This window comes from Heterocephalus glaber, unplaced genomic scaffold (genome assembly GCF_053883595.1).
Source record: "Heterocephalus glaber isolate CG9 unplaced genomic scaffold, H.glaber_assembly_v1.0 deba00001606, whole genome shotgun sequence".
Lineage (NCBI taxonomy): Eukaryota > Metazoa > Chordata > Mammalia > Rodentia > Bathyergidae > Heterocephalus > Heterocephalus glaber.
The window spans coordinates 35,905,525-35,929,449 of NW_028258377.1; the positions used below are offsets into that span (position 1 = coordinate 35,905,525).

Genomic DNA, 23,925 nt, shown 5'->3' on the forward strand with positions numbered 1-23,925 from the left:
CCTGGGTGGGTTCTTCCTGCTCCCTGTGGTTTTCCTCTTAGATACTCCACGTACCTGGCATCTCCAACTTCCTGGAGTCTCCACTGAACATTTGGGTTCACTTTGAGAGCTTCACACAGTGGCCTCTTAGGGGAACATCACCTGGCTTTCTAGGCCTTCTTCTGAAATCTATCTAGGAGGTGTCATGACTCCATAACTCTTGCATTCTACATGTCATCAGAACCAGAATTATGTGGATGATGCCAAGGTCTGCTGCCAACTTGAGCAGTAGCTGAGCCCTGTGTACCATGGCTACATTAGTCTTTAAATACTTGGTTGGCTGACCTCAAGAATGTACTTTTCTAGAAGGCTCTGAGTAAGCAGAAGTTCCTGGAGTACTGTTCATAAAGGAAGGTCTTTCAAATAAGTTTACACTATTATACCTTTGCTCTTGCCATTAATAGGGTCTGGCCATTTCCTGAGATACCCTCAAGGCATCTTTTCTATTGTCATGTTGCAAAGTACGTGGCTTCTTTTTAATCTAATTTTTTCAGCAACCACATTTTTCTTGACCCCAACTTTACAAGTACTTCCATTCTGGCCACCAGGAAAATATTTCAAATTATTCAGCTCTCCTTTTTGGTTCTGATTGTTACAGTAAATCTGGGTGAAAGCAGATGAATCCATGCCACAGCTTGAATATTGGGCTGCTTTGAAATTTCCTCCATCAGATTAATTAGTCCACCACCCTTAATCTCAGCCCCCTGCAGTCTCAGAACCTGGCAAAAATGAAGACAAATCTTCTGCCTTGGTGTAACACACATGACCTCTAGGCCACTTGCCTTGCTCCCAAATGAAATCTCCTGAGCCTGGACTTTACTGTCCACATTCCTATCAGCATTCTGATTTTCTGAGCCCTGATCAGTACTGTACACTAATAAGCTCGGCTTATATCATTCTGGCCCTTCTCTGTGTGGCATTTCCAAACCGTCCCAACTCTTCCCATATTCCAGTTGTAAAACCTTTTGAACCACACAGTCATGGTTCACAGCAATGACCCTACTCTTGAGGTCTATTTTCTGTATTGGTCAGCTTTCCTATCACTGGGACAAAATACCCAAGACTTGAAACTTAGAGGAGAGGTTTGTTGTGGCCCACATTTTCAGTGGTTCATCCGTGGTTGGATGGTGCTAAGGCACAAAAGGTGGGGTGGAGTGCATGGTGGAGAAAGGCTGTTCACCATGGAGTGGCCAGGAAACAGACAGAAAGGGGAAAAGGCAGCAAGAAAAATACATGCTTCTGGGTCATACCCCCAGTGACCTGCCTCTTCTGACCAGTTCCTACTTCTGAATAGGCCCCATCTCCTAACACATGAGACCTTTTAAGGACATTTTAGAGCTAAACCATAATGTAATGCATATTGACAGATTATTTTTCATCAAATCACTTTACCTCTTTATTTAGTCTAAAATTTTTACCATTCAATGTAAAAAATGAAAGTGAAAGAATAATTAATGTGTATTGAGTACCTCTTAAATGTAAAATGCTTTTATTTCTTCAATCTCATTTATATCTTAAGAACCATACAAGTTATCATCCCTTACAAATATAGGCATAAATCCAAAAGTATTACTCGATTTCACTGCTATCATAGTAATTTATGACCATCTAAATAGCATCACTCTCCTTAATTCTCCTGTTCTAGACAGTTCTCCCTGTGCTTTGAATCAGATCCAAAATCCCTCCATATTCTTCATCATATTCATGAGAATTTACACGATCTGCTCAGTGCCAGCCATCTGAAACTAATCATTCATACTCTTCTAATGATTCTTAATATTTCTAATTATACTGGTCATCCCAATATTTCTGAAACATAGGTTGTTTCTACTTCAGGGATTTCATACTTCATAGTCATTTTACTGGGAACACCTTTTATAACTACATTTCCATCATTCAGACCTCAACTCAAATGACATATCCTGAGATAAAATTCCTTTGACCATTCTTGATAAGTAACTATTTAACAATTTTTACCTGAAATCATGGTATTTTTAGGATGCCATACTGTAGGAAACGCTCAGTGAGGGCAGCAACCTTCTATAGTTTGTGGACTGATGTTTCCATGAAGAATAACCTGGTACATAGTGAAATCCCCTGAAATATTTGTGAACAAAATAAAACAAATGCTGCAGATAAGGAAATAAGGTTCTGGGAGTTTGAGTAAATTTCCCCAATTCCCTAAATTTCTATGGGTGTGCTTGATTCTGAAACCCACTTTCTTTTGGAGCTGCCAAAAGACAGAAAAAACAGATAGTAGTTGGAACTAGGTAACGTGCAAGGCCTTTCAGGCCTTGGATTCTATTGAGGATACAATCAAAACAAAAAAATCGTCTCAATCATGCTTTTCTCCAGAGAGCCCTGCATTTCCAATGCAGCAAGGAACACGGGAAATCTATTAATTTCCCATTTTTGTTGTGTTGTACAGATGGCAGGATTCAGTGGAGATTTGTGGCCATGCAACTTTCATTTTTATTTCCACTCACATTCGTACAACTTTGCAATAAGCATTGTTGGGGCTGCCTGCTCCTTATTTGTTCGAGGGTCAGAGTCTGTGAGCTGCTTACCCTGCCTCTTCCGATGCACAGAAGGTCGCTCCCTCCTCCCCTGCTCCTGGCACACAGCTGCCACCGCTGCCCAGCAGTCTGGCTCAGAGCACAGCCTGCTTGCAGCACTCTCATTGGCCCACAGCTGCCCAGGGGCGGAGCTTCTGTCTCAGGGGCTCTTCAAAAGGGATCCGTGAGGGAGCAGCCAGCTCAACCTTGAGGCTCAGGCACTCTTTCTGCCAGCCTCCTTCACTGAGCAGCGCTTTCCAGTCTTCTTTCTCTGTCCAGTCTGGCTCAGCTTGGGTCACAGCCTCTAATCAGGGATGCCATGCCTGGATTTTGGTGTCAGTGATGGAAAACCCTGTAAATGCTTCCTGGCTGCCCCAGCAGGAGCTGGAAGGCGCGTGGAGGAAGGACCTGAACAGCACCGAGGACTACCTGACCTACCTGTGTGGACCGAGGCGCAGCCACCTATTCCTGCCCATGACTGCGGTGTATGTGCTGATTTTTGTGGTGGGAATTGCGGGCAATCTCCTAGTGTGCCTGGTGATTCTTCGGGACCAGATGATGAAGACACCAACCAACTACTACCTGTTTAGCCTGGCTGTCTCAGACCTCCTGCTCCTGCTCCTGGGAATGCCCCTGGAAGTCTATGAGATGTGGCACAACTACCCCTTCCTCTTTGGACCTGTGGGCTGCTACTTCAAGACTGCCCTCTTCGAGACTGTGTGCTTCGCCTCCATCCTCAGCGTCACCACCGTCAGCGTGGAGCGCTATGTGGCCATCCTCTACCCCTTCCGTGCCAAGCTGGAGAGCACCAAGAAGCGGGCCCTCTGGATCCTGGCAAGTGTCTGGGGGTTCTCCATTGTCTTCTCTCTGCCCAACACGAGCGTCCATGGTATCAAGCTCCACTACTTCCCCAATGGGTCCTTGGTCCCTGGCTCTGACACCTGTACGGTCATCAAGCCCATGTGGATCTACAACTTCATCATCCAGGTCACCTCCTTGCTCTTCTACATCCTCCCTATGACCCTCATCAGTGTCCTCTACTACCTCATGGGGCTCCGAGTGAGTATCCACACTCACTGCCTGGGGGTTGCGTCCTTTTTCTTGACCCCGGCTCGGAGTTCAGTGAAACTTTAGAATTGGTGAAATTTGGAGTCCAAAGGGAGCTCAGAGAAAAAGACAATGAATTTAGATAGGCAATTAAGGAGTTAGAGGACTTGCTTCTAATTAAGCAAATAGTAAAACTACAGCTGTATATCATTTACTTCTTCCACTGTTAGTCCCTCTGTACTGGTTCTCGTATGTAAGTGTTTCTAAGACTCGGCTAGCAAATTGACTGTGGGTACCAGGGTACATCCCTCACCCGCAGGAAATCTCGTTCAGGTCATCTGAGGTAGGACCTCACTTTAAATAAGCACACCAGCCCATGTGTGGTTAGGTGTTCTCACCCTGAGGGACTTTTTTATGCCTTGCTGTCATTTTCTTCTCCACTTCCCATTTATTCCCTGTGTTGAAATTTCCTTATGCACTAACTAGGTCTGGCTTTAACCAAAAATTTTCCCTACCTGTTTAATAGCCCAAGACAGATATATAATTTTCAAGTCAACACTTCCTTATGTTGCTTGACCCTCCAGATGAAATAGTAAATGAAAATTTTACATATATATATACATCTACATATATATATATATGGTGTGTGTGTTTGTGTGTGTGTGTGTGTTTGTGATCAGCTTGGTCTCCTCTTGAGCAGGTGGAGACTGAGAGATGGGGAGGTAAACAGATCATACAAGGTAGAGTTAAGAATATGAGTAACAGGCATCTGAGATGAAGAGGAAAGTATTTAGTTTGCAACATATAATTAGAAGTTCTTATCTTATGCTCATGGAGGTAAACTATTTCTTTTTCTTTTTTCTGGAATTCAACTCGCTGAGACAAACTATGTTTTTATTAGGGCAGGAGTCTATATAATTCTTACTATATCCTGCACCCAAATTCATAGAGATGCAATTCTTGACTATCATAGTCTTATACTCATTTAAGGAGGTAGCTTATGTAGTAAAGAGGAGCCATCCACACTTACCTACATTATGCCTTTGGGCTGGCCACTTCATTCTCCTGGCCTTACTTTCCATATGTATAAGTTGAAAAGGTTTACATCAGGTCTTGTCTAAGGCTCCTTCTAGTTCTTTTGGTCTGTGATTCTTAAAAAGAAAAAAGCTTAGGAGGAGCAATGTGAGTTATAAATAAATGAACAAAATAAGCATCCTCACATGATACCCTTCAAGATGACTCTGTCACTACCTATTATGTGATCATTTATCTACCACCATCCAGCTGCCTCTGAGATAGGTGATTGTTAAGAATGAGGGCCCCACAGGTGGACCTTTTAACTACCTCTTGATCCTAAGATGCATAGCAAAGTTTCAGTGAAAAGAATAAATTTTAAATCCCACAGACTTCCGGGCACAGGAGTGAATCTGGTCAGGCAGAGGGCAGTGCCAGATTGCTGGTAGGGGGTCTGGCCCCTGCATTCTCAGAGACTTTTGTCACTCCAAACCTGCTCATAGCTATGCCTTTCACTTCCCTGTACATCTCACAAAGAGCAAAGCCTTCTACACCTTCCCAAACTTCACAAGTCCTATTTAAAAGAAAAAAACACCAAGAACTTCTTAATATCATTTCCTCCAACACCAATCATTGATCTTGGGTCAAACTGGGAGAAATACTTAAATTTGAATAAGAAACATATTCCCACAACCTATTACTTTGAGTTTCACGGTGATAAATCCACAGCTAATTTGTATCAGAAGCTGAGTCATAAATCAGATACTGCCCAGAGTTGCTTTGTGTTCTCAGAAAGGATGAGTTTTTACCAGGTTACCAGGATACCAGGAGAGAAACTGTCTGCTTTGAAATTCTCTCCTAGAAGAATTTAAATATCCCTAGGAGGGAAGTCTAGAGAGGTAGGCCCTATTCTGTAACACTGGCCTCAGGGCCTTAGTACCTTTTACCTGAAATGGTCCTGCTGTTTGCCTTTTCCACCCTCCTTCATCCTCTAAACCAAACCTCAGTCGCACTTCTTCAGGGAAGCTCCCCAGATCCCTACCTCTCCCTGGGCCCTGCTATAGGTGCTCAGGCCTCCCAGTGATTTTCCCTCATAATTTATAATTCGATGCTTGCGGATTCCTTAATTTATTTCTCTTCAACTAGACCCTAAGCTCAGTGAGTGCAAGAGGCTAAATTGCCTCCCTCATTACTGGGTTCCTGCTTCTCTATCTTTAAAGCAAATGACTAGGAAACATCGTCTCAAAGGGCCTTTCTGATCTCTGAGATTTTTAAGAGATCCAGGGATCCTAATGATATTTAAATGATTAACTCTCTTTGCAAGTCTAAAGGTGCCATTGGGCCTGACACTTGGATGAAATCATAGGAGGGAAGCCACATGCATACCCAAACTAAATACTTAGCGATGTGTCAACATTCTAGGAGAGAGGTGGCAAACGTATGGCACATGTGCCACAGCAGGCTGCTTGTATTATTGAAAGCTGTAAAAGGTTCACCATCGCTCTTCTAGGACATTAACCTCCACAGAGCTGTTCTCCAGGGTTAGACAGTTATAAAGGTGGAAAAGAGATCATCCAGACAAGTTCCCTCCCAATCAAGAGGAAGCCCTGATGAAACGCTCACCTAGTGTTTGTCTTTCCTATAGCCACTTTAAAGCTTGAGCTGATGCGGATGCATGTAAGAACTGCAGCAGAATTCAACCAGACCAAGCAGATGCACTAATATAGACAAACGTATAAATACAGGTGTAGACATTGTCATATGCATAAAGATACACACATGTAGATGGCAAATAGATTATATTAAGATTGTAAAGATAGTTACACAAATACATTATTGTATCTTGTTGTGAAACCAAATCTTCAGGAACCATACAAATGAACAGCTAGTGGAATTATTTCATTTACCATAAACAACTGATCTGAGTAATATACAAACTTGAATCAGCCCCAGGAACCTTCCCTTCACTTTGATGCCATATGGCTAGACAGGGTAGTTGGACTGTGGTAGCAAGAAGGCTTCTGAACTTCCTATACCGGGGTCACAATTTTGCATTCCTCTTTTTTGCTACCTGACTTTTAAAATAAAAGCCAGGGGGATGGAAGGAATAATTTAATGACCTAACATCTACTTCTCTAAACATCTGAAGGGAAATGAAATTAGTCAATAATAAAGCAGCATTTAATATTGGCTAGAAAAATTGCTTGGGTTATACTATGCTGGCCACTTTAAATTCTGCTAGAAAAATGTACGACACATATAAATATTACATCTTTCACTCTTCCTTCTCTAGCTCATTGTGTCATTACACCTTAAGGAAGCTCAAAAAATAAATAATTACTAATTGGCGCACGACTTTGCCTCAGTGCAAACTATATGAGCATAGGAAGCTAATTTGTAAAAGAAGTGTGCAAATTCCTCCCTTCATGTTTAAAGAAATTATGCTTTGAGATGGAGATACTACCACTGAGAACTATTAAACCTAACCAATCAAAAAGTCACTGAGAGATCTCAATATTCTTTCTCTCTTCTTAATTATGGATTGATACCAAAAAGTGAAATAATTGTATTATATAATACTATAATTTTTAATGCAGGAAATATTTTAAACTGTTAGTAGATTTACTTGAAAATTCATTGCTCAAGTTTGTAGTGTGATGCACTGATCTACCTTCATGGTTTCCTTCTCTGTGGAACTGGCTATTTCTTTGTATCAGCCAGCTTTGCCTTTCAGTGAGCAATAGCAAAAGAAAGAGAATTTCTAGAAGGGACTCAAGAATCAAGCTGAGTGGGCCCACAGTTACAAATAAATAATTCTATTTCAAAAAATTAAGTTTTTATCATGTCTTTTGAGTAGACATGTGACAATAACCAGAATGGCAATAATATATCACTTGTATCATGTGCCAGCCACTGAGCTAAGTAAATTGCAGCATTCTTTTATTTTACTGTTGTATTTATAACATCTGATAAACTTCAGTTTCCTTCCATCTATTCCTAAATCACTGCATAATGATTCCCTTCTTTCTTTTCAACATCTCGGTGGCTTTAAAGGGGCAAAGGGGCAAATTTCTTTTTTTTTCCTTTTTCTTTTTTTTTTTTTTTTTTTGGTACCAGGGATTGAACTGGGGACCTTTCACTTGCAAGGCAGGCAGTGGCACCACTGAGCTAAATCCCCAGCCCACAGGGCAAATTTCTTGACTTTATTCCCTCAGTTGATGAAAACACGGTATACGTAAAGAGCTGCAGTACCCCCAAGAAACAAAAGGCCCAGCTGACTGACCATCCCAGGGGATGCACAGCCTCATGTGACCCTGAGCGCTCCCTGACTTCCAGGAGATCATTTCTTTGTTAAACAGGCAAAGATGGACGCCTTGAGCTTTACCGACAACTTTTAATGACCACTTTTCCAGGTCTTATCTAATTTTAAATACTTGTTTCCTGAAAGATTTCTTCCAAATGCCTCTGGCCCAGGAAGAACACTTTTCTTTAGAGTAGTCTGTTCTGTTGCTGCTCATTATCACGCCTAATTCTTAGTCACCTTGAATTTGAATGCATCTTTTTACAACACAGTACACTGATCCCAGTCAAGCCAAGGACTACATAGAACAATCTGAAGTTTCCTTCCATTTGATGGCCTCCATCAATTAATGGGGATTTTTGCCACTGGGAATGAGGGAACCCCAACACCATAAAGCAAAATATAAAGGAAGGCATCAGTCTGAGAACATCATAAACAGAGCTGTTTTTTCCTGAAGATTAATCCAATAAAACACACAAAGCCAGCCATGATCTAATTTGTTTTCTAGTTGTTTCTTTCCTGTTGTTCCCCCCTGTGGTGTTTTAGCTTGAAACTCCACAAAGCAGCAAATTGACAGCTTTGTTCTCATGGTGGAACAAAACAAAAAATAGCTGCCATAATTCTAGACCTCAGATGCAGAGAAAGGACTCCTCTGGGCAATCCCCCCAAAAAGAAAATGAAATTTCAATTCCTAGAAGTACAAGCAAATATCTGAAATCCCACTGGTCCAAATGATCCAATCAATATGGTAGAATTTATTATGATTTGATTGGTTATCTAGGGACACTATAAGGAGCTGAAGTTGGAGTCATTCCCCACCAAACTAATGACTAACTATAGGGAAAGAATAAATTACCTAAGAGAAACTGTTGTTAAGCAAAGAAGGGAATGAATGCGAGGGACTCTTAACAGAAGATATCTATTATACTAATTTTCACATGTTTGACCGTAGTTTATTACGAATCCTTAAAAGTTTCCTTTATCTGGTTCAACATCCTGACAAACTGATAATAATAATAATAATGAATTAATTGAAAAGAAAAAGTCACTACTAGATAAACAATAAAGATCTCCAGTTTAGGTGAAATCAGAGGAAAAGAGGGCAGTGGGACAAAGTTACCACCAAAGTCTTCCAGAACAGAAGGGGCCTCAAAGACTGTATCACAGGTACTGCTGATAAGTGAAATATTCAGACGTTATGTTAGGCATCACTCCACAGTTCAAGTACGATGGGTGTATTATTTTAATATGTAAACTCAGCAAAGCATATATTTTTATCAATATGACTAAAAGGACTGCTCAGACTTCCCACCGTGGGGTGCTGCTTGTACTTCGGATCCACCTCTCCGACTTAGGACCTGTGTTCAGACTTTCAATCAGGAATGTGAGCAGCAGTGCAGCTGTATGGTGGGTTCTTCCACAGGAGAGCGCTGTAACTTTTGCTGACTGTACCGTACAATGCAATACTGTAGTGTTATGTTCTGTTGTACACAACAGTGCTGCACATAAGAGCTGTGCAAATAAAAGTCATCAAGTTGGAGTTTCCTTGGACCATTTCTTTGTTCTGAAAATTGTAATATCCATACTATTTGGAATTCCTCTCTTAGTGGCCAATTCATTTAATGACCAACTCATAGGAATGTGACTCATTCATTAAACAAAGAATGTCTGTATTAGCACTACCCTTCTCAAATCTTAACAAGAGAGAAAAAAAGGCTTCGCTTTCCTACTGCTCCTTTCCATTTATTTTTCAGCTGAAGAAAGATGAGTCCCTTGAGATAGACGAAGTGACTGCAAATATTCAGAGACCCTCCAGAAAATCGGTAAACAAGATGCTGTGTAAGTCCACCGCTGTATTTCGGGCTTGTTTTCTTTTGTTTCTAGGAGCAGAGGAGATATATTTGATATTGACAAAGTGCTGTGGAAAACAGGCCCCAAATTACCCTGAAACACAGTATCACAATCTGTCTTTCTTGGCTTTCTCCAGTTTAGACACACACACACACACACACAGACACACACACACACACAACTGTGTTTCACTTTGCATTTTCAAGCCTCAAAATAACACGATAACTTACATTCACTGCAATATACGGCACATGGTATGTAGTAAATCACATCTACTGTCCAACCTTTGAGTGTTGCTTCCCCTCAGTAAATTCAGGAGGGAGGTGATGGTCAAACTACTGTGTTATGGGTTTCTTTACAACTATGATAGATGTCATAGGCTCTCTACCCAGAAAGTTTATAAATACACATACAAAAAATGTTTTGTAATCCTTTTCCGGGCATCATAACCTCCTGAGGCCCAGCCATGGACCTCATGAGACATTTTATTTCCAGACTGAGACTACATGGCCAAGAGTACCTCTAAACTGTCACTCTCCCTATGACACCATGTAACGTTGTATTAAAACAGTATTTTTTGTATAGATAACAGATTTTTTAGAAAAAAATCTAGGAGGTGGTCTGTATGCTCCCTAAAGCGTGTCATAAAAATAGGTGATCTGCTCAACAGAAAACTAGGAAAAATTTATGATCCAGCATTAATCCATGAGAGTTAGTGATAAGGGAAAGAAGATTTATCATTTATTTTTCAAAGGAAAATTTAAGATTTGAAAGCAATAAATTTTCAGAGGCAATGTGCATGTGAAACACTCACCTATAACTATGCCTCATCTATGAACAAAAAAGCTATGAAGTGACTGAAGGTGATATTTTGACTCTAATACTCATTTTCTTGAAAATTTTCTAGCTCCCAGTGATACGTGACTTGATACTTGACTGTTGTTAAAAAAAACCTGAAATCTTCATTATCTCCCTGCTTTTCGCTTTCTTTTCTTTTGCACAAAATGTACTCTATTGTAAGCAATACCATGTGTCTGCTCAGGTAGGGTCTCCTTACTTCGCTCCCATCCACTGTCTGAAGGTTGGGATACTTTCCCAAAGTACTTCAGAAATTCTATTAGGATCTTTCTTCAATTGGTCTTTGACTTTAAACAACTGAGATCTGTGGATATTCTTGCATTTTATCATTGGTCTTTTGTTCACCTGTAACTTTTATTTTATCAATACCAATTTCCATTACTCTCTTGTTCTCATCACTTTTAAGTAACTCCATCCCTTGATTTAGGACATGGTTAAGCTGATGCTTACTTCTTTCAGCTTCCAGTAATGCCTGTTTCAGTTGATCCTTAAGGGCTTTGTTCTCATTTTTCAGATCATCTGCTACTTTCTGGACTTGAAGCAAAATCTTTCACTTTAAGCTCTTGGCCTATAGGCATTTTCTGTTCTGAATCCTCAGATTTTTCTTTGCCTTTTTTCTTCTCAGGTTTAACAGTTTTCTTTGTTTGATCATGTGTAGGCTTTGTTTTCTGTGGGCTTTTCTCTGTATCCTTCAACTTTTGTGATTCATTTTCCATCACTGAGTTCTCCTCTAACAACAATTCAAAATCACTTTGCATCTGTTTGCATTTAGCCTCTAACAAAATTTGATCATTCTTAGCTCTCTCCAATTCACTTTCCTCCTTTTCAAACATTTTCAACATTGCATTCAACTGATTAGTCACTGAATAAGAAGTTTGTGGTTCTGTTGCAGAAAGATCCACAGATTCTTCAGTAGAGTGAGTTTTTAGGAATTCTTGAATTTGCCGCTCCACAGTTTCACAGCTATCCACTTTTGTCGATAGTTTTTCTTCACCCCTCATTGATTTAGACATCATGGATTTCAAGGAGTATTTAGACCCAACTTTGAAGACATTTCTCAGTTTCTGTAGTTTTTGCATTAAGGTTATTATTTGTGTAATGTTTACCATGACAGTTTTATCAGGTGCTGGAAGATCTTTTTCTAAAAGACTATGTCTTCCACTTATTGAACTGTCGCTGAAACCACTTAAACAGAGATTCCAAAATATGGTGCTCTTCCTTGACTGCTTCTCCTAGCTGAACTCAAATAGGGAGCAAAACACCAAGAACGAATTCATATCATTTCCAACAGGTAAAGATAAGTCTTCCTGCTCAGGCCTCACTACTCGTTCTTCATTTTCAAAGCCAAATCCATAGACTTTTTCCAAAGTAGGAACAACCAACTTCAGATGCTTGATAGTCCTGTTCTCTTCACCTTCTCCTACTAATTCATTTGTCTTACTCGATGGAATAGGCAAAGAATACCGTGCCACAGATTCCGCTATTGGTGGAGACTGTAAGACCACTGGTTCAATTTTATTTTGTACTAATTTTGCGCCATGTTTTTCTTTTGTTTTGGGCAATGATGGTGAATTAAGCTGGCCTTTTTTTAATAAGTGAATTCTTGAATACTTGGCGACTTGTTACTAGTGCCTGGCAAGTGCTTTGCTGGCCTCATTATGTTATTCCCTGCTTTTTTCTTTGATGATGGTCTACTCACAATAAAACTTCTCACATTAAAATCACAATAAAAAATCTACAGTATTTGCCTTTAGAAGGGGTTGAATTTTAGCGTAAATTAAATTTTAACTAAAGGAATTATTTAAAAAGTGCACAAATATTCCTAAGGGTCTAAGATTAGAAGAAGCTTCTAAGTATTCCCGATGCCACATCACAGGCACACAATATAAACGCTAAGTTTACTGCAAGCAGGACGAACAAGCACTTCTTACACGGAAACTTCCAAGTACAGAGAACTACAAAATGCATGACACAGACCCCTCACCCCACTTCAAAAATCATCAACTCATAAGAAGCCTTTTTCTCCCTATACCCTTGGTTCTCCCTCAGCCCCTAAAAGATTATTTAGAGGCAATTCCCTACCATCACGTCACAGCAAAGGAAAGTATTCTACAACTTCAACAGATAAAAACATACATATTTATCTTTAAATGCCCCAAAGAGAAACTATAGTGGCACCAAACTCTGTCTTGAGAGCTGAAAATTAGAAATCAGAAGGAATTCTGTGTTCTAGCAATTCAGACTATAATAAACACATCCCCCTCAATCAAAAGATACTTGTAAAGCAATATTATGATTGTAGTTGTCCAATCTTCCTCTCTCCTTCCCCACCCATTGCAGAATTTTAAATGGCCAAATTCAGACAAACTTCTAATTATTTCTGTAGTAAAAAGATTAATTCATACATACGAATAGCAGTATATTATTAATCTATGACTTTAAAGAACATTCACTTTTTGGTCCCAAATATATATTTAGATAGCCTATTTATGTGGCTCCAACAGTCTAATTATAGCATAATTTACTTTCTACAGTAAACTGTTTCCAGAATTTTAAAATGAATTCAGTACTATTATAATTGTTCTAAAGGAAACATATTAGGAATCTTGTACAATATCAAATAGAAAAATAGTCCCAGATCCTATTACAATTAATTCCTAGGTTTGAATATTCTACATTGAGGCTCTTGGGATCTTGTTTACCCATAACAGTTATAGCTTAACTAATGGGGAGGGAAAAACTCCTAGAAGGAACAGAAGGCTCAGGATGAGCATTACATTCTTACCCTTGCCAACACTGCCTATTCTCTCCTGTTTTCCATCCTTTGCCAGTTGTCCTGGTCTTAGTGTTTGCCGTTTGTTGGATGCCATTCCACATTGATCGACTCTTCTTCAGCTTTGTGGAGGAGTGGACTGAACCCTTGGCAGCTGTGTTTAACCTCATCCACGTGGTATCAGGTAAAAGCTTGGCCAGTTTGGTTATGACAAGTGTCCAGGTAATTACGTCTTTATCGTCACCTTACTTAGATGCTTCAGAATACCAATATATCATGGGGATCTGTCCTAATATGATGACAATGAAGATACTTGTCATTTTATTCAGAGGTTAATTAGGCACTGGTCAAAATAACAGTAGCTATTTTATTTTTTTCTTACATGTAATACAAGTAGGTATTAATAAATAAAATATAAAAATTTTCCTGTGAAAAATTACACAAATTTTCATAACAAAATTCAGAATACCAATAATTAATAAACTGTGTATCATGGTCTTAAAAGAATGGCCAAAATGACACTCAGAATATAAGGTATAGCTATTTTAGAGGCTGCTTGATGGAAAAATCTCAATTATGAAGTGTAATAAATACAATGGAAAAATAATCAAAGAGTTACTTCTTTGTTTTCCGTTCCAGTGACCAAGTGAATGAATTTGCTATTATTTAGTTAAATATCATGTCCCTGAAATCTCATATTGTCTCACGGAAGACAACCAAAGAATATTCATGGACATCCAGGTCTGCTTTAGGCTACTTTACTTTTTTTGTCAAGGATAGGCATAGAAGGTGAGGGAAATCTTGATGAAAAAGTCCTAAGGCCTAGGACCTAGATTTGCAGCCCAAATCCACCATTATTTGGAGAGAACCAGAGCACCTGGCTTCCTTCCTGCCAAAGTTTCTCCGTCTACAAATGGACACAATGCCTGCTCTGGACAAACCATGGGCTGATGGAAACACACAAATGAAACAGTAGGTATTATATGGCTTTAAAGCTATGAAATGCTGCATGTCGTCCTACAATTATCACACGTTGTTAAGTGGATCATATAGCTCAACCATTTTGTAGTCAAAGAAACCGTTCCACGGGAGGAAATGACTTGCCCAAAGGCACAGGCTCAGGTCCAAGCTATGGAGTCTCAAGCCCAGAATTCTTTCCACTAAAGCAAAGCAGAGAATGGCCACCAAGAACCTTCACTCCAGTCAGTGTGCCCACTGCTCTTGGACACTCATCGCTTCCATGCCCTCCTCTCTGCTAGTCATTGGCTCATTCTATGGGCTTCTCAAATTATCTAGGACATGAGGTGAGATGAGAGGAGAGGAGATGAATGTGTGTGAGTTAAACTTCAGATGTGCGCAGAACAAAAGCAATAGCATGCATAAGCATACCGAATACCATGTCTACTATTCTGTCATCCTGCTGTACTCAGCAGGCTGTGGTCAATATGAGAAAAATGGAAGTGCCTAAATAAATTGGGAATCACTGCAAGTTCACATGGGACTTGAACAGTGGACTATACCACTTCACAGGCAGCTATATTTAAGAGTTGCAAATTATGTCATCAGTAAAGACATTAAATGCTTTAGAAAATACCCTTAACTTGATTTTATATCCTCCAAACCACTGCAGTTTCATTGATGACTCTACAGTTATCAAACTAGCTAATAGACTTCTGCACATCATTCCTATGCAATATAAATTTTCCTTACCTTGCATATGCTATGTCTTCTAGACACAATGCCCTCTACTCTCTTTCAAAACTGTCTCCTACTCATTTTAAGGTCTAACTGGTCTCCAGTAACCCCCAAGGGCTCATTCTGACAATTACAGCCCTTACATTTATGCTACTATATGAATAATTATAGGACTTTTGTTGGTATGTCATATTTTGCTGTTTAAAGATACTGTTTGGTATTGTTATTATGTCAGTTAGTGAGCTTTGCTGTAGCTCTTGCCTTTACAACACTATGTTAAGTCCTTGAAGAACAAAGTTTAAATTCACTGCCTTCCAATGTGCCTTAACATTCTTGGCATATAATTAGAGTTCAATCAGTATTTATTTCTTGAATGAACTAACAGTGATTAGTAATTTTCTCCTTTATATTCCTCCCTGCCTATTCTGTACACAGGGCCTATGGCAGTCTGACAGTCTCAAATTATGTAAATGAAGGCAACGAGAAATAAGTTGTCCACACAAGTTGCCAATGTGTACTGATTATAGAAAAATATAAGACCATGAATTGTTTTATTTTCTTATCCAGTCCTATCCCCTTTGTGGACAGTATTTCAATTGTATCCTCTCAACAATCCAGGGAAATGGGTTAAGCTAGAATCTTCATTTGCCATTTTACAGAAGAAGAAATTGAAATGTCAGTGTTTCTCTAAAGTCAGAGAACAAGACAAGGCCAGGTTAAAAAATGATTAGATCCTCTAATTCCCAACCTTAGGCTCCTCTTGGGTTTTGGAGCAATAAATAAGGCATGATAATATATGAAGAACGTATAACAAACAGGAAAGTGACAATTGCAAGGCATCTACTGGAAAAAGTGTATGGCAAAATGAAGTTATTCAATCAGATAGAAGATCCAGTAAGGGAAAAGGACTGGTACGGAAAGGACACAGGAGAATATATCTTTGTTGAGATTTTAAACTTTATAAAGAACAGTATTTCAGTAGGGAATAGGCCTGGCTGATTTACTGTTTCTGCATTACTTGAAGTTTCAAATTATAGATTTAAGCAAAATTCCAGTGAGGAAAAAAAAATCTCTCTTTCCTCTAATACTTAAGCATCTCTTGATAATGCTATGAGAACATGCTCTTGAATTAAACAAGTAAGGATCAAAGGAAGTTACCGAACATCTCAGAGAGATCCCATGCCAGCCTGAAGTTTTGTTTTCCTAGACTCTTTAATCTTTTTGTGTTTGATTCCTAAATGCACAGGAAGTAGATGTGCTCAGAACATTTTGTACTCTCAATTAGAGTTTTGTACCCATCATCACTTCCCAAAAGAGGTGCTCACAGAGATCCCAGCCTTTGCTAACTATTTATGCTTCTCCCTCTCGTGCCTCTCAGTTTCTTCTCAGCATGTCCTGTCTAATCCCCTGTGTTCCAGGTGTATTCTTCTACCTGAGCTCTGCTGTCAACCCTATCATCTATAACCTACTGTCTCGCCGCTTCCGGGCAGCGTTCCGGAATGTGATCTCTCCTCCCTGCAGAAGCTGCGGCTCCCAGGACCACTCACGAGGGCCCCCTGCCCAGCGGACCATCTTCCTCACCGAACGCCACCTGGTGGAGCTCACTGAAGAGCCAGGTCCCCAGCTTCCCTGCCAGTCATCCGTCTGCAACTCTCCCCTGTCCACAGCCCTCTGCACGGAGCAGACCCCGTGGAAGAGGCCATCGTCTTTCCTAGGACTAAATTCCTCACTGCCTCCTGCTTCCTCTCTAGCTCATGAAGCCAATGTGCCTGGCAAGGCACTGGGCCTATAGGGAGGGCAGTTTCCCCTCTAAGAAGATTTGGGCTGGGTCACCTGCACTCTGAGTCAGGCTGTCACTCTGACAACCGGTGGCCACTGTGAGCCCCAGGAGGAAGACACATCGGTGCTGGTCTGCTCTTTATGATTTGAGAAGTCCATGTCAGCACTCCTCTGTAGCCATCTATTTGCCCTACTGGCCCATATAACACAGCATGACTTCGTACAGTGTCCTGAAGCCTTTTATCTTAAGAGCTCCCCTGATAACATGGAAATGCTCCTTAGAATTATTGTCCTCACAACTCCAGTCTCCATTGTTAGTAGCAGTCACTATTCATCAGAAACCAGATCAGATATAAATTAAACTTAGAGAAGAAAAGAGAGAGGAAGTTGAGATGGTAAGTTGAATGAGATATAAATTACACCAAACAAACACTTGGCCATTTTCATAGTTAGATCCAGACCTGGTTTTCTAACACCTTATTTCCTATGTGGACAGAAGAGTGGTCTGTTGTCTTGGACGAAAGACAACTGAAATGGCAACTACTGGTCTGAAACTGCTGACTTTGCCTACCCAGTCCTTTATCTATCACCTATATAATGTTCTGCATGTATATAATATGAGCAAAATCTACTTCTCAGATTCATCTGCCATTATATCATCCCAAGTAAGGTGTATTCTATTCAACTACATCTACTTGTTCCTCTTACAAAGATACAGTCCATAGCTCTCCCTACCTGTATACCTCAGCACACAGAATGCCTTGTTTACGTCCAATTCCCATCTGTTTGTATCCAACCAATCTTGCAGTGTTCTTCTCCACGTGGTATCTCCTCCATTCAGACAGGCCTGGTTTATTCCAATAATTATCTTGACAATTTTTTTCTCTTAAGCTTTCCTCCGCTTCCCTTTCTGTTTCAGTGATTTATATTCTTGCTTTTCCAGAATGTAAATTTTTTGCAAAGGCAGGAGGAAGATCATGTTTATTCATTTGTTTGCTTATTTGTTACTGGAACCTTGGCATGCATTGATCACAGTTTGAAAAGTTCAATAAATAAGTGGGGAAGCAAGTTAGTGTCACATTCCAATGAATAAAGTAAACAACAGTTCTGGATAGAACCATCTCTAGAGCCAAAAGACGAACAATATGTTTCCATTAGGGATATCTGATTTACAGTAGGTCATTTAGTCATGTGATTATAATGGCATGCCTACTCTTTCTGGGAAGCAATGATAAAGCTACTGATGCTGAAACTTGCAAGCTCTATCCTTTAATTTCTAAATTTCTAAATTTTCTCTAAACTGAATGAAGAAAACCATTGATAAATAAGATTATTGGTATCTCCCAGCGTCATTTACTAATTTATTAGTCATAATCAAAATGACTCAATATCAAAAACAAAGCCTCTTTGTTAATTACAAACCAAATCTAATGAATTAGAATTCTCCTGTGATGGTTTACATCAGTGAAAATAATTCTCTAGTCATTTGAAAATTAAGTTGAAAAGCTTTCAGTTTTTCCATATTTAGTATGGTGTCGGCAGTAGGTTAATCACAAATGGCTTTTATCAGATTGAGATTAGGACCTTCTATGCCTGTTCTCTTCAGTGTTTTTATCATGAAAGGCTGTTGCAATTTTCAAAATGTAGTTGAGGGTTTATTTTGTTTATTCTTCCAAAGACCCAACTCTTCAACATGGATTCTTTGTATTGTTTTTTTTTTTAACCTCAAATTCACAGATTTCTGCTCTGATCTTTATAATTTCCTTCCTTGTACTAGCTTCAAGTTTGGATTGTTCTTGTTTTTCTAAGACCTTGAGATGCATCATTAGGTTATTGATTTGGGCTTTCTCTGTTTTGTGATGGGGACCCTCACAGCTACAAACTTCCCTCTTAGGAATGCTTTCCTCGTGTTATGTTATACTGGCATTGCTGTTTAGTTCTAGAAACTGTCTTCTTTCTTCTTTGTCTTATTTCTTCTGTAACCCACTGTTTATTTAGTAGGGCATTGCTTAGTTTCCATGTATTTGCATAATTTCTGTAAACATATTTTATTGGCTACTATGTGGTCTATTTTGGAGAAAGTTCCACGTGCTGCTGCAAAGAACGGGTATTCTGTTGTTGGGAAGGACACTCTGTACATGCATATTAAGTCCATTTTTCAAAGGTTTTGTCAACTCTTGTATGTCTTGGTTGATTTTTTGGTCTATTTATCTACTTGTGATAGTGGGATACTGGAGGTTCCCTGGTGTAATTGTGTTTATGTTTATCTGGTTTTTGTGTCCAATAGCACTTATTTTATGAAGTTGGACATGCCATAGTTTCACATATATATGTCAATAATTGTTATCGCTTTCTGTTGGATTGTTCCCTTAACCAATATGTAGTTTGTTAACAGCCTTCTCTTATTCAGTTTTGGCTTAAAGTCTACTTTGTCTGAATATAGGATAGGTACACCTAGGTTTTTTGGGTTCCCATTGCAGGGAATATTGCTTTCTGTCCCTTGACTTTTAATCTATGGGTTGAGTTTTGGATTAAATGTGTCCCTTGTAAACAGGATACTGTTAGACTTTGTTTCTTCATCCATTCTGCCAATCTATGTTTTTTCATTGGAGAATTGAGACTATTCACATTCAGAGTTATTACTGAGAGGTACTGACTTGAATTCCTGTCATTGCCTTATTTTCCTGTTGCTGAGACCCTTTCTTTACCTTCTACTTAACTGCTCTCCCTACTTGGGACATTCATTTGCATGGACATTTTGTCATTGTTAGCTTCGTGGTTTTTTCCTTGGGCATCATTCAGACATTTTTGGAGTGTTGGTTTGGTGGTCATGAATTCTCTAAGTGGTCTTTATCAGAAAAGTATCTTATTTTTCCATCAGTTTTGAAAGATAGTTTTCAGGTTATTATCATCCTGGGTTGGAAATTATTTCTTTTCAGGGTTTGAAACACTTCACTCCAAGTTCTCCTGGCCTTTAAGGTTTGTGTTGAGAAGTCTGTGGTAATTCAAAAAGGTTTTCCTTTAAAAGTGATTTGTTGATTTTCTCTAACCATTTTTAATATTCTGTTCTTTTATTGCACCTATGGCAGTTTTACTCTGATGTCATGCAAAAGTCCTTTTCTGATTGTGGTTATTTGGGGCTCCATATGCCTCAGTGATCTGAATGTTGAATTCTTTTACCTTATTGGGAAAATTTTCTGCTATTATTTCAGCATACGGGGGTTTTCTTTATGCAACTTGTGTTATCTTCTGATTTTTCACTAATTCCAATTAATCTTAGTTTCTTTACATCTTTTAGGAGTTGTATTTATTTTTCATATTTTCTTATTTTTAAGGTGTCTCTCTTTAAATGATCAGTGACAAGAGCCCTGTCTTCTGCTTCTGACACTGTCTTCACACGTGTCATTTCTACTGTCCATACTTTAGATAGAATTCTTAATGTCCTCAACTTCTATTTGGAGCCCTTTTATGTACTCTACTTCTTTTCTGTGTTTGTTTTTCATGTTTTGCATCTTTTTTTTTTTAGCTCTTCTAGCTTTTTATTAGTGTGTTCTACAGACCTCTTGTCTGCTTTGCTTATTTGACCCGATATCTTTTTATTCAAATCATCTGTGAGCTTGACTAATTCCTTATTGATCTGTTGTTTTTTTAACTTGCATGAGCTCATTTTGAATAATTTGAATGTGTGACTTTTGGCTTCCTTCCCTTCAACGTCCCAAGGATCAGTGTTGGAAGAGTTGGAAGTTTTGGAGGTATTTTGTCAACTTGTCTTCTTATGTTTCTATTTTTGTTTATGTTGAGACTGGCAGGTTAATTATCGTGAAAAGCTTTGTTTCTAGTATGGAGACCTCTTTAGTTAATGTCTACTTTTCAGTGGTGTCCTCTGGGTATGGCTATTGGCCTTCATCTCTGTCCCAGGACCCAACCACCTCCATCTACATGAAATGGGAGGCTGCATCACATATGGCCCAGTACCAAGCTTTCCAGGAATGGACCACATAATTTTTAATGACCCTAAGGCAATCCAGATATTAACATCCCACAGAAAACAGTCAAGACCAAGGGCCATGTCACGTTGGCTATAGCAATAAAACCAACACCAATTATAGCATCAAATACAAACTAAATACTGACAAACACTAAGCACCAATAAAGAACCATCCTTAACCATATGAGATGTGTAATTATATTACAGACATATGACATGCTGAATATCGAGCAGCAAAATACTTACTAAATAGAACAACTTTGCTTCTGCTAACAATAGAATGGAATTCAACAGCAGTACTATAAAGTTAACTGTCTAGAGATACATGAAGCTTAGTAGTTATACTACAAAACAAGATATACTAGTAAAAGTAGAGGGGTATAGAACCAGGTCATGAAAAAAGCAAAATTGGGAAAATTAATGCGATATGAGAACAGGAAACTGAGATAGACAGCTCTATTGAGATGTAAAAGGAAATCAACAGTGATAGAAGCACAGGGAAGATCGATCAAGAAAAATACTTATCAAGGGCCAGGGATGTAGCTCAGTGGTTTCAGTGCCTGCCTCGCAAGCGCAAGGTCCTGAGTTCGATCCCCAGTACTAAAAAAAAAAAAGAATACTAATGGAAGAGGAAAAATAAAAAGATAAGAAAATATTTCTTTATTGATATTTTGTTCCATTGATTTATCTTGTGCCAAAAGTAGAGTACTGAGATCACCCACTAAGGTTGTGTTGGAATTTATTTGATCCCTTAAGTTTAACAGAGGTTTGTTTTTTTTTTATGAAGATAGGTACTCCGGAATTAGTTATATAAAAATTTACAAGTGGTATCCCCTTTGTGGGAGCAGGGAGATCAAAGATATTTTATTTGGAATTTTGGCTTCTACAGTTAGTAGTTTATCTTTTATATCATTGAGTTCATTGGTATAATTTAAATATACATCATGATCATATTCATCATATGAAATCTGTACCTGTACATGACATATCTTGATTCTTATTTTTTCCTCATTCCCCTTTCCTCCCTTATACCCTTCTTCCCCTTCTAATTTATGAGCTTTGTTTCCATGTTATCTTTCTTTTCTCATTTTGTTTTTTTCCCCTTCCTTCCTTTCCCACTCCACCCTCCCTTGTGCCTCTTCATATTGGAACATTCTCTATTTCACAAGATCTATTATACATTTTAGACATTATTTACATTTTCAGTTTCTCACACCAGAGAAACGATGCAATATTTACACATGGGTGTCAAATTTATTTCACTTAAGATTATAGCATCCTCTAGTCTGTTCCTTTGATCCTCAGGTCTGTTCTTTTGCCAGTACCATACTGTTTTTATCACTGTAGCTTTGTAATATTATTTATTCATTCATTCATTTATTTTGAGTACCAGGGATCAAACTTAGGACCTTGTGCTTGCAAGGTGTGGTGCCACTGAACTAAATCTCCAGCCCTGTAGTATAATTTAAAGTCAGGGATTGTGATACTCCCTGCCTTGCCTTTGTTGCCCAGAATTGTCTTTGCTATTCTAGGTCTCTTCTGGTTCCAAATGAATTTTAGGATTGTTTGTTTTAATTCTGTGAGATATTCTGTTGGTATTTTGGGGGGGGGGGCGGGTTGGGTACTGGGGATCAAACTCATGTCCTGGCACTTGGAAGACAGGCAGGGGGACTACTGAGCTAAAGCCCCAGCCCCTGTCGGGATTTTGATTGTGATTGCATTAAATCTGTATAACAATTTTAGAAGTATGTCATTTTCATTATATTGGTTCTTCCTATCCAAGAACAAGGGATATCATTCCATTTTCTGATATCTTCTTTGAACTCCTTTTTCAGAGTACCATGGTTTTCAATGTATAGGTCTTTTACTTCCTTTGTTACATTGATTCTTACGTCTTTTTTTTTTTTTTGGATGCTATTGTGAAATGGATTGTTTTTCTAATTTCTCTCTCTGTGAGTTTGTTGTTTGTGTACAGGAATGCTATTGACTTTTCAGTGTTGAGTTTGTATCTAGCTACACCACTGAATTTGGTTATCAAATTTGAAAGTCTTTTGGTGGAGATTTTGGGGTCTTCTCTATAGAGTATCATGTCATCCTCAAATAATGATAATTTAACTTCTTCCTTTCCTATTCTTATTTCTTTTATTTCTTTCTTTTGACTAATTGTTCTGGCTAATGTTTCCAAAACTACATGGTACAAGAGTGGTGATAGAAACAACTCCAGACATACTCAACCACCTTGTCTTTGACAGTGGAGACAAATACTTTCACTGGAAGAAAGATATTCTCTTTAATAAATGGTGCTGGAAAAACTGGCTTTCCACGTGCTGAAGATTGAAATTAGACCCATATCTTTCACCATGCACTAACTTAAAATCAAAATGGATCAAAGATCTAAATATTAAAACAGAAACACTAAATCTGCTGGAAAAGAGGATAGAACACTTGAGGACATAGGAGTAGGGAAAGACTTCATGAACAAAACACAGACCGTGTGGGAAATATTACAAAGAATCAATAACTAGGACCTCCTCTTATTAAAAAGCTTTTGCACAGCAACAGAAACCACCAACAGAGTGAAGAGACAACACACAAAGTGGGAAAAAATTTTTACCAGCAATTCTGACCAAGGACTATTATCTAGAATACATAAAGAACTCAAAAAAATCAGAACCCCCAAATTTAAAGATCCAATGCAAAAATGGCCATCTGAAATCAAAAGACACTTCTCAGATAAAGAATTAGAAATGGCAAATGAGCATATGAAAAAAATATTCAACATCACCGGTCATTCGAGAGATGCAAATGAAAACACCACTGAGATTCCATCTCGCTCCAGAAAGAATGGCTGCTATCAAGAAATCAACCAATAACAAATGCTGGCGGGGCTGTGGGGAAAAAGAAACACTTCTCCACTGCTGGTGGGAGTGTAAACTGGTGCAACCACTGTGGAAATCAGTGTCGAGATTTCTCAAAAAACTAAAGCTAGAGGTTTCATTTGACCTAGGTACACCTCCTCTTGATA

General features: G+C 38.9%; 2 protein-coding genes across 2 annotated transcripts; one reads left to right on the forward strand and one right to left on the reverse strand.

Annotated features, from left to right (window-relative positions):
• The first annotated feature begins 2,789 nt into the window (after positions 1 to 2,789).
• Nmur2 (neuromedin U receptor 2) lies at positions 2,790 to 18,328 on the forward strand. The gene is made up of 4 exons (XM_087194921.1): positions 2,790 to 3,653; positions 9,711 to 9,795; positions 13,497 to 13,622; positions 16,552 to 18,328. The coding sequence occupies exons 1-4, from the start codon at positions 2,937 to 2,939 to the stop codon at positions 16,923 to 16,925; spliced, it is 1,302 nt and encodes a 433-aa protein (XP_087051047.1). The 5' UTR covers positions 2,790 to 2,936; the 3' UTR covers positions 16,926 to 18,328.
• On the reverse strand, positions 10,723 to 13,371 carry LOC110345405 (coiled-coil domain-containing protein 7-like). Its single transcript, XM_087195031.1, is given in 4 exon segments — positions 10,723 to 11,826; positions 11,828 to 11,901; positions 11,955 to 12,283; positions 13,368 to 13,371. Coding segments are annotated over 4 exon segments (1,053 nt in total). The 3' UTR covers positions 10,723 to 11,180.
• Positions 18,329 to 23,925: the final 5,597 nt, after the last annotated feature.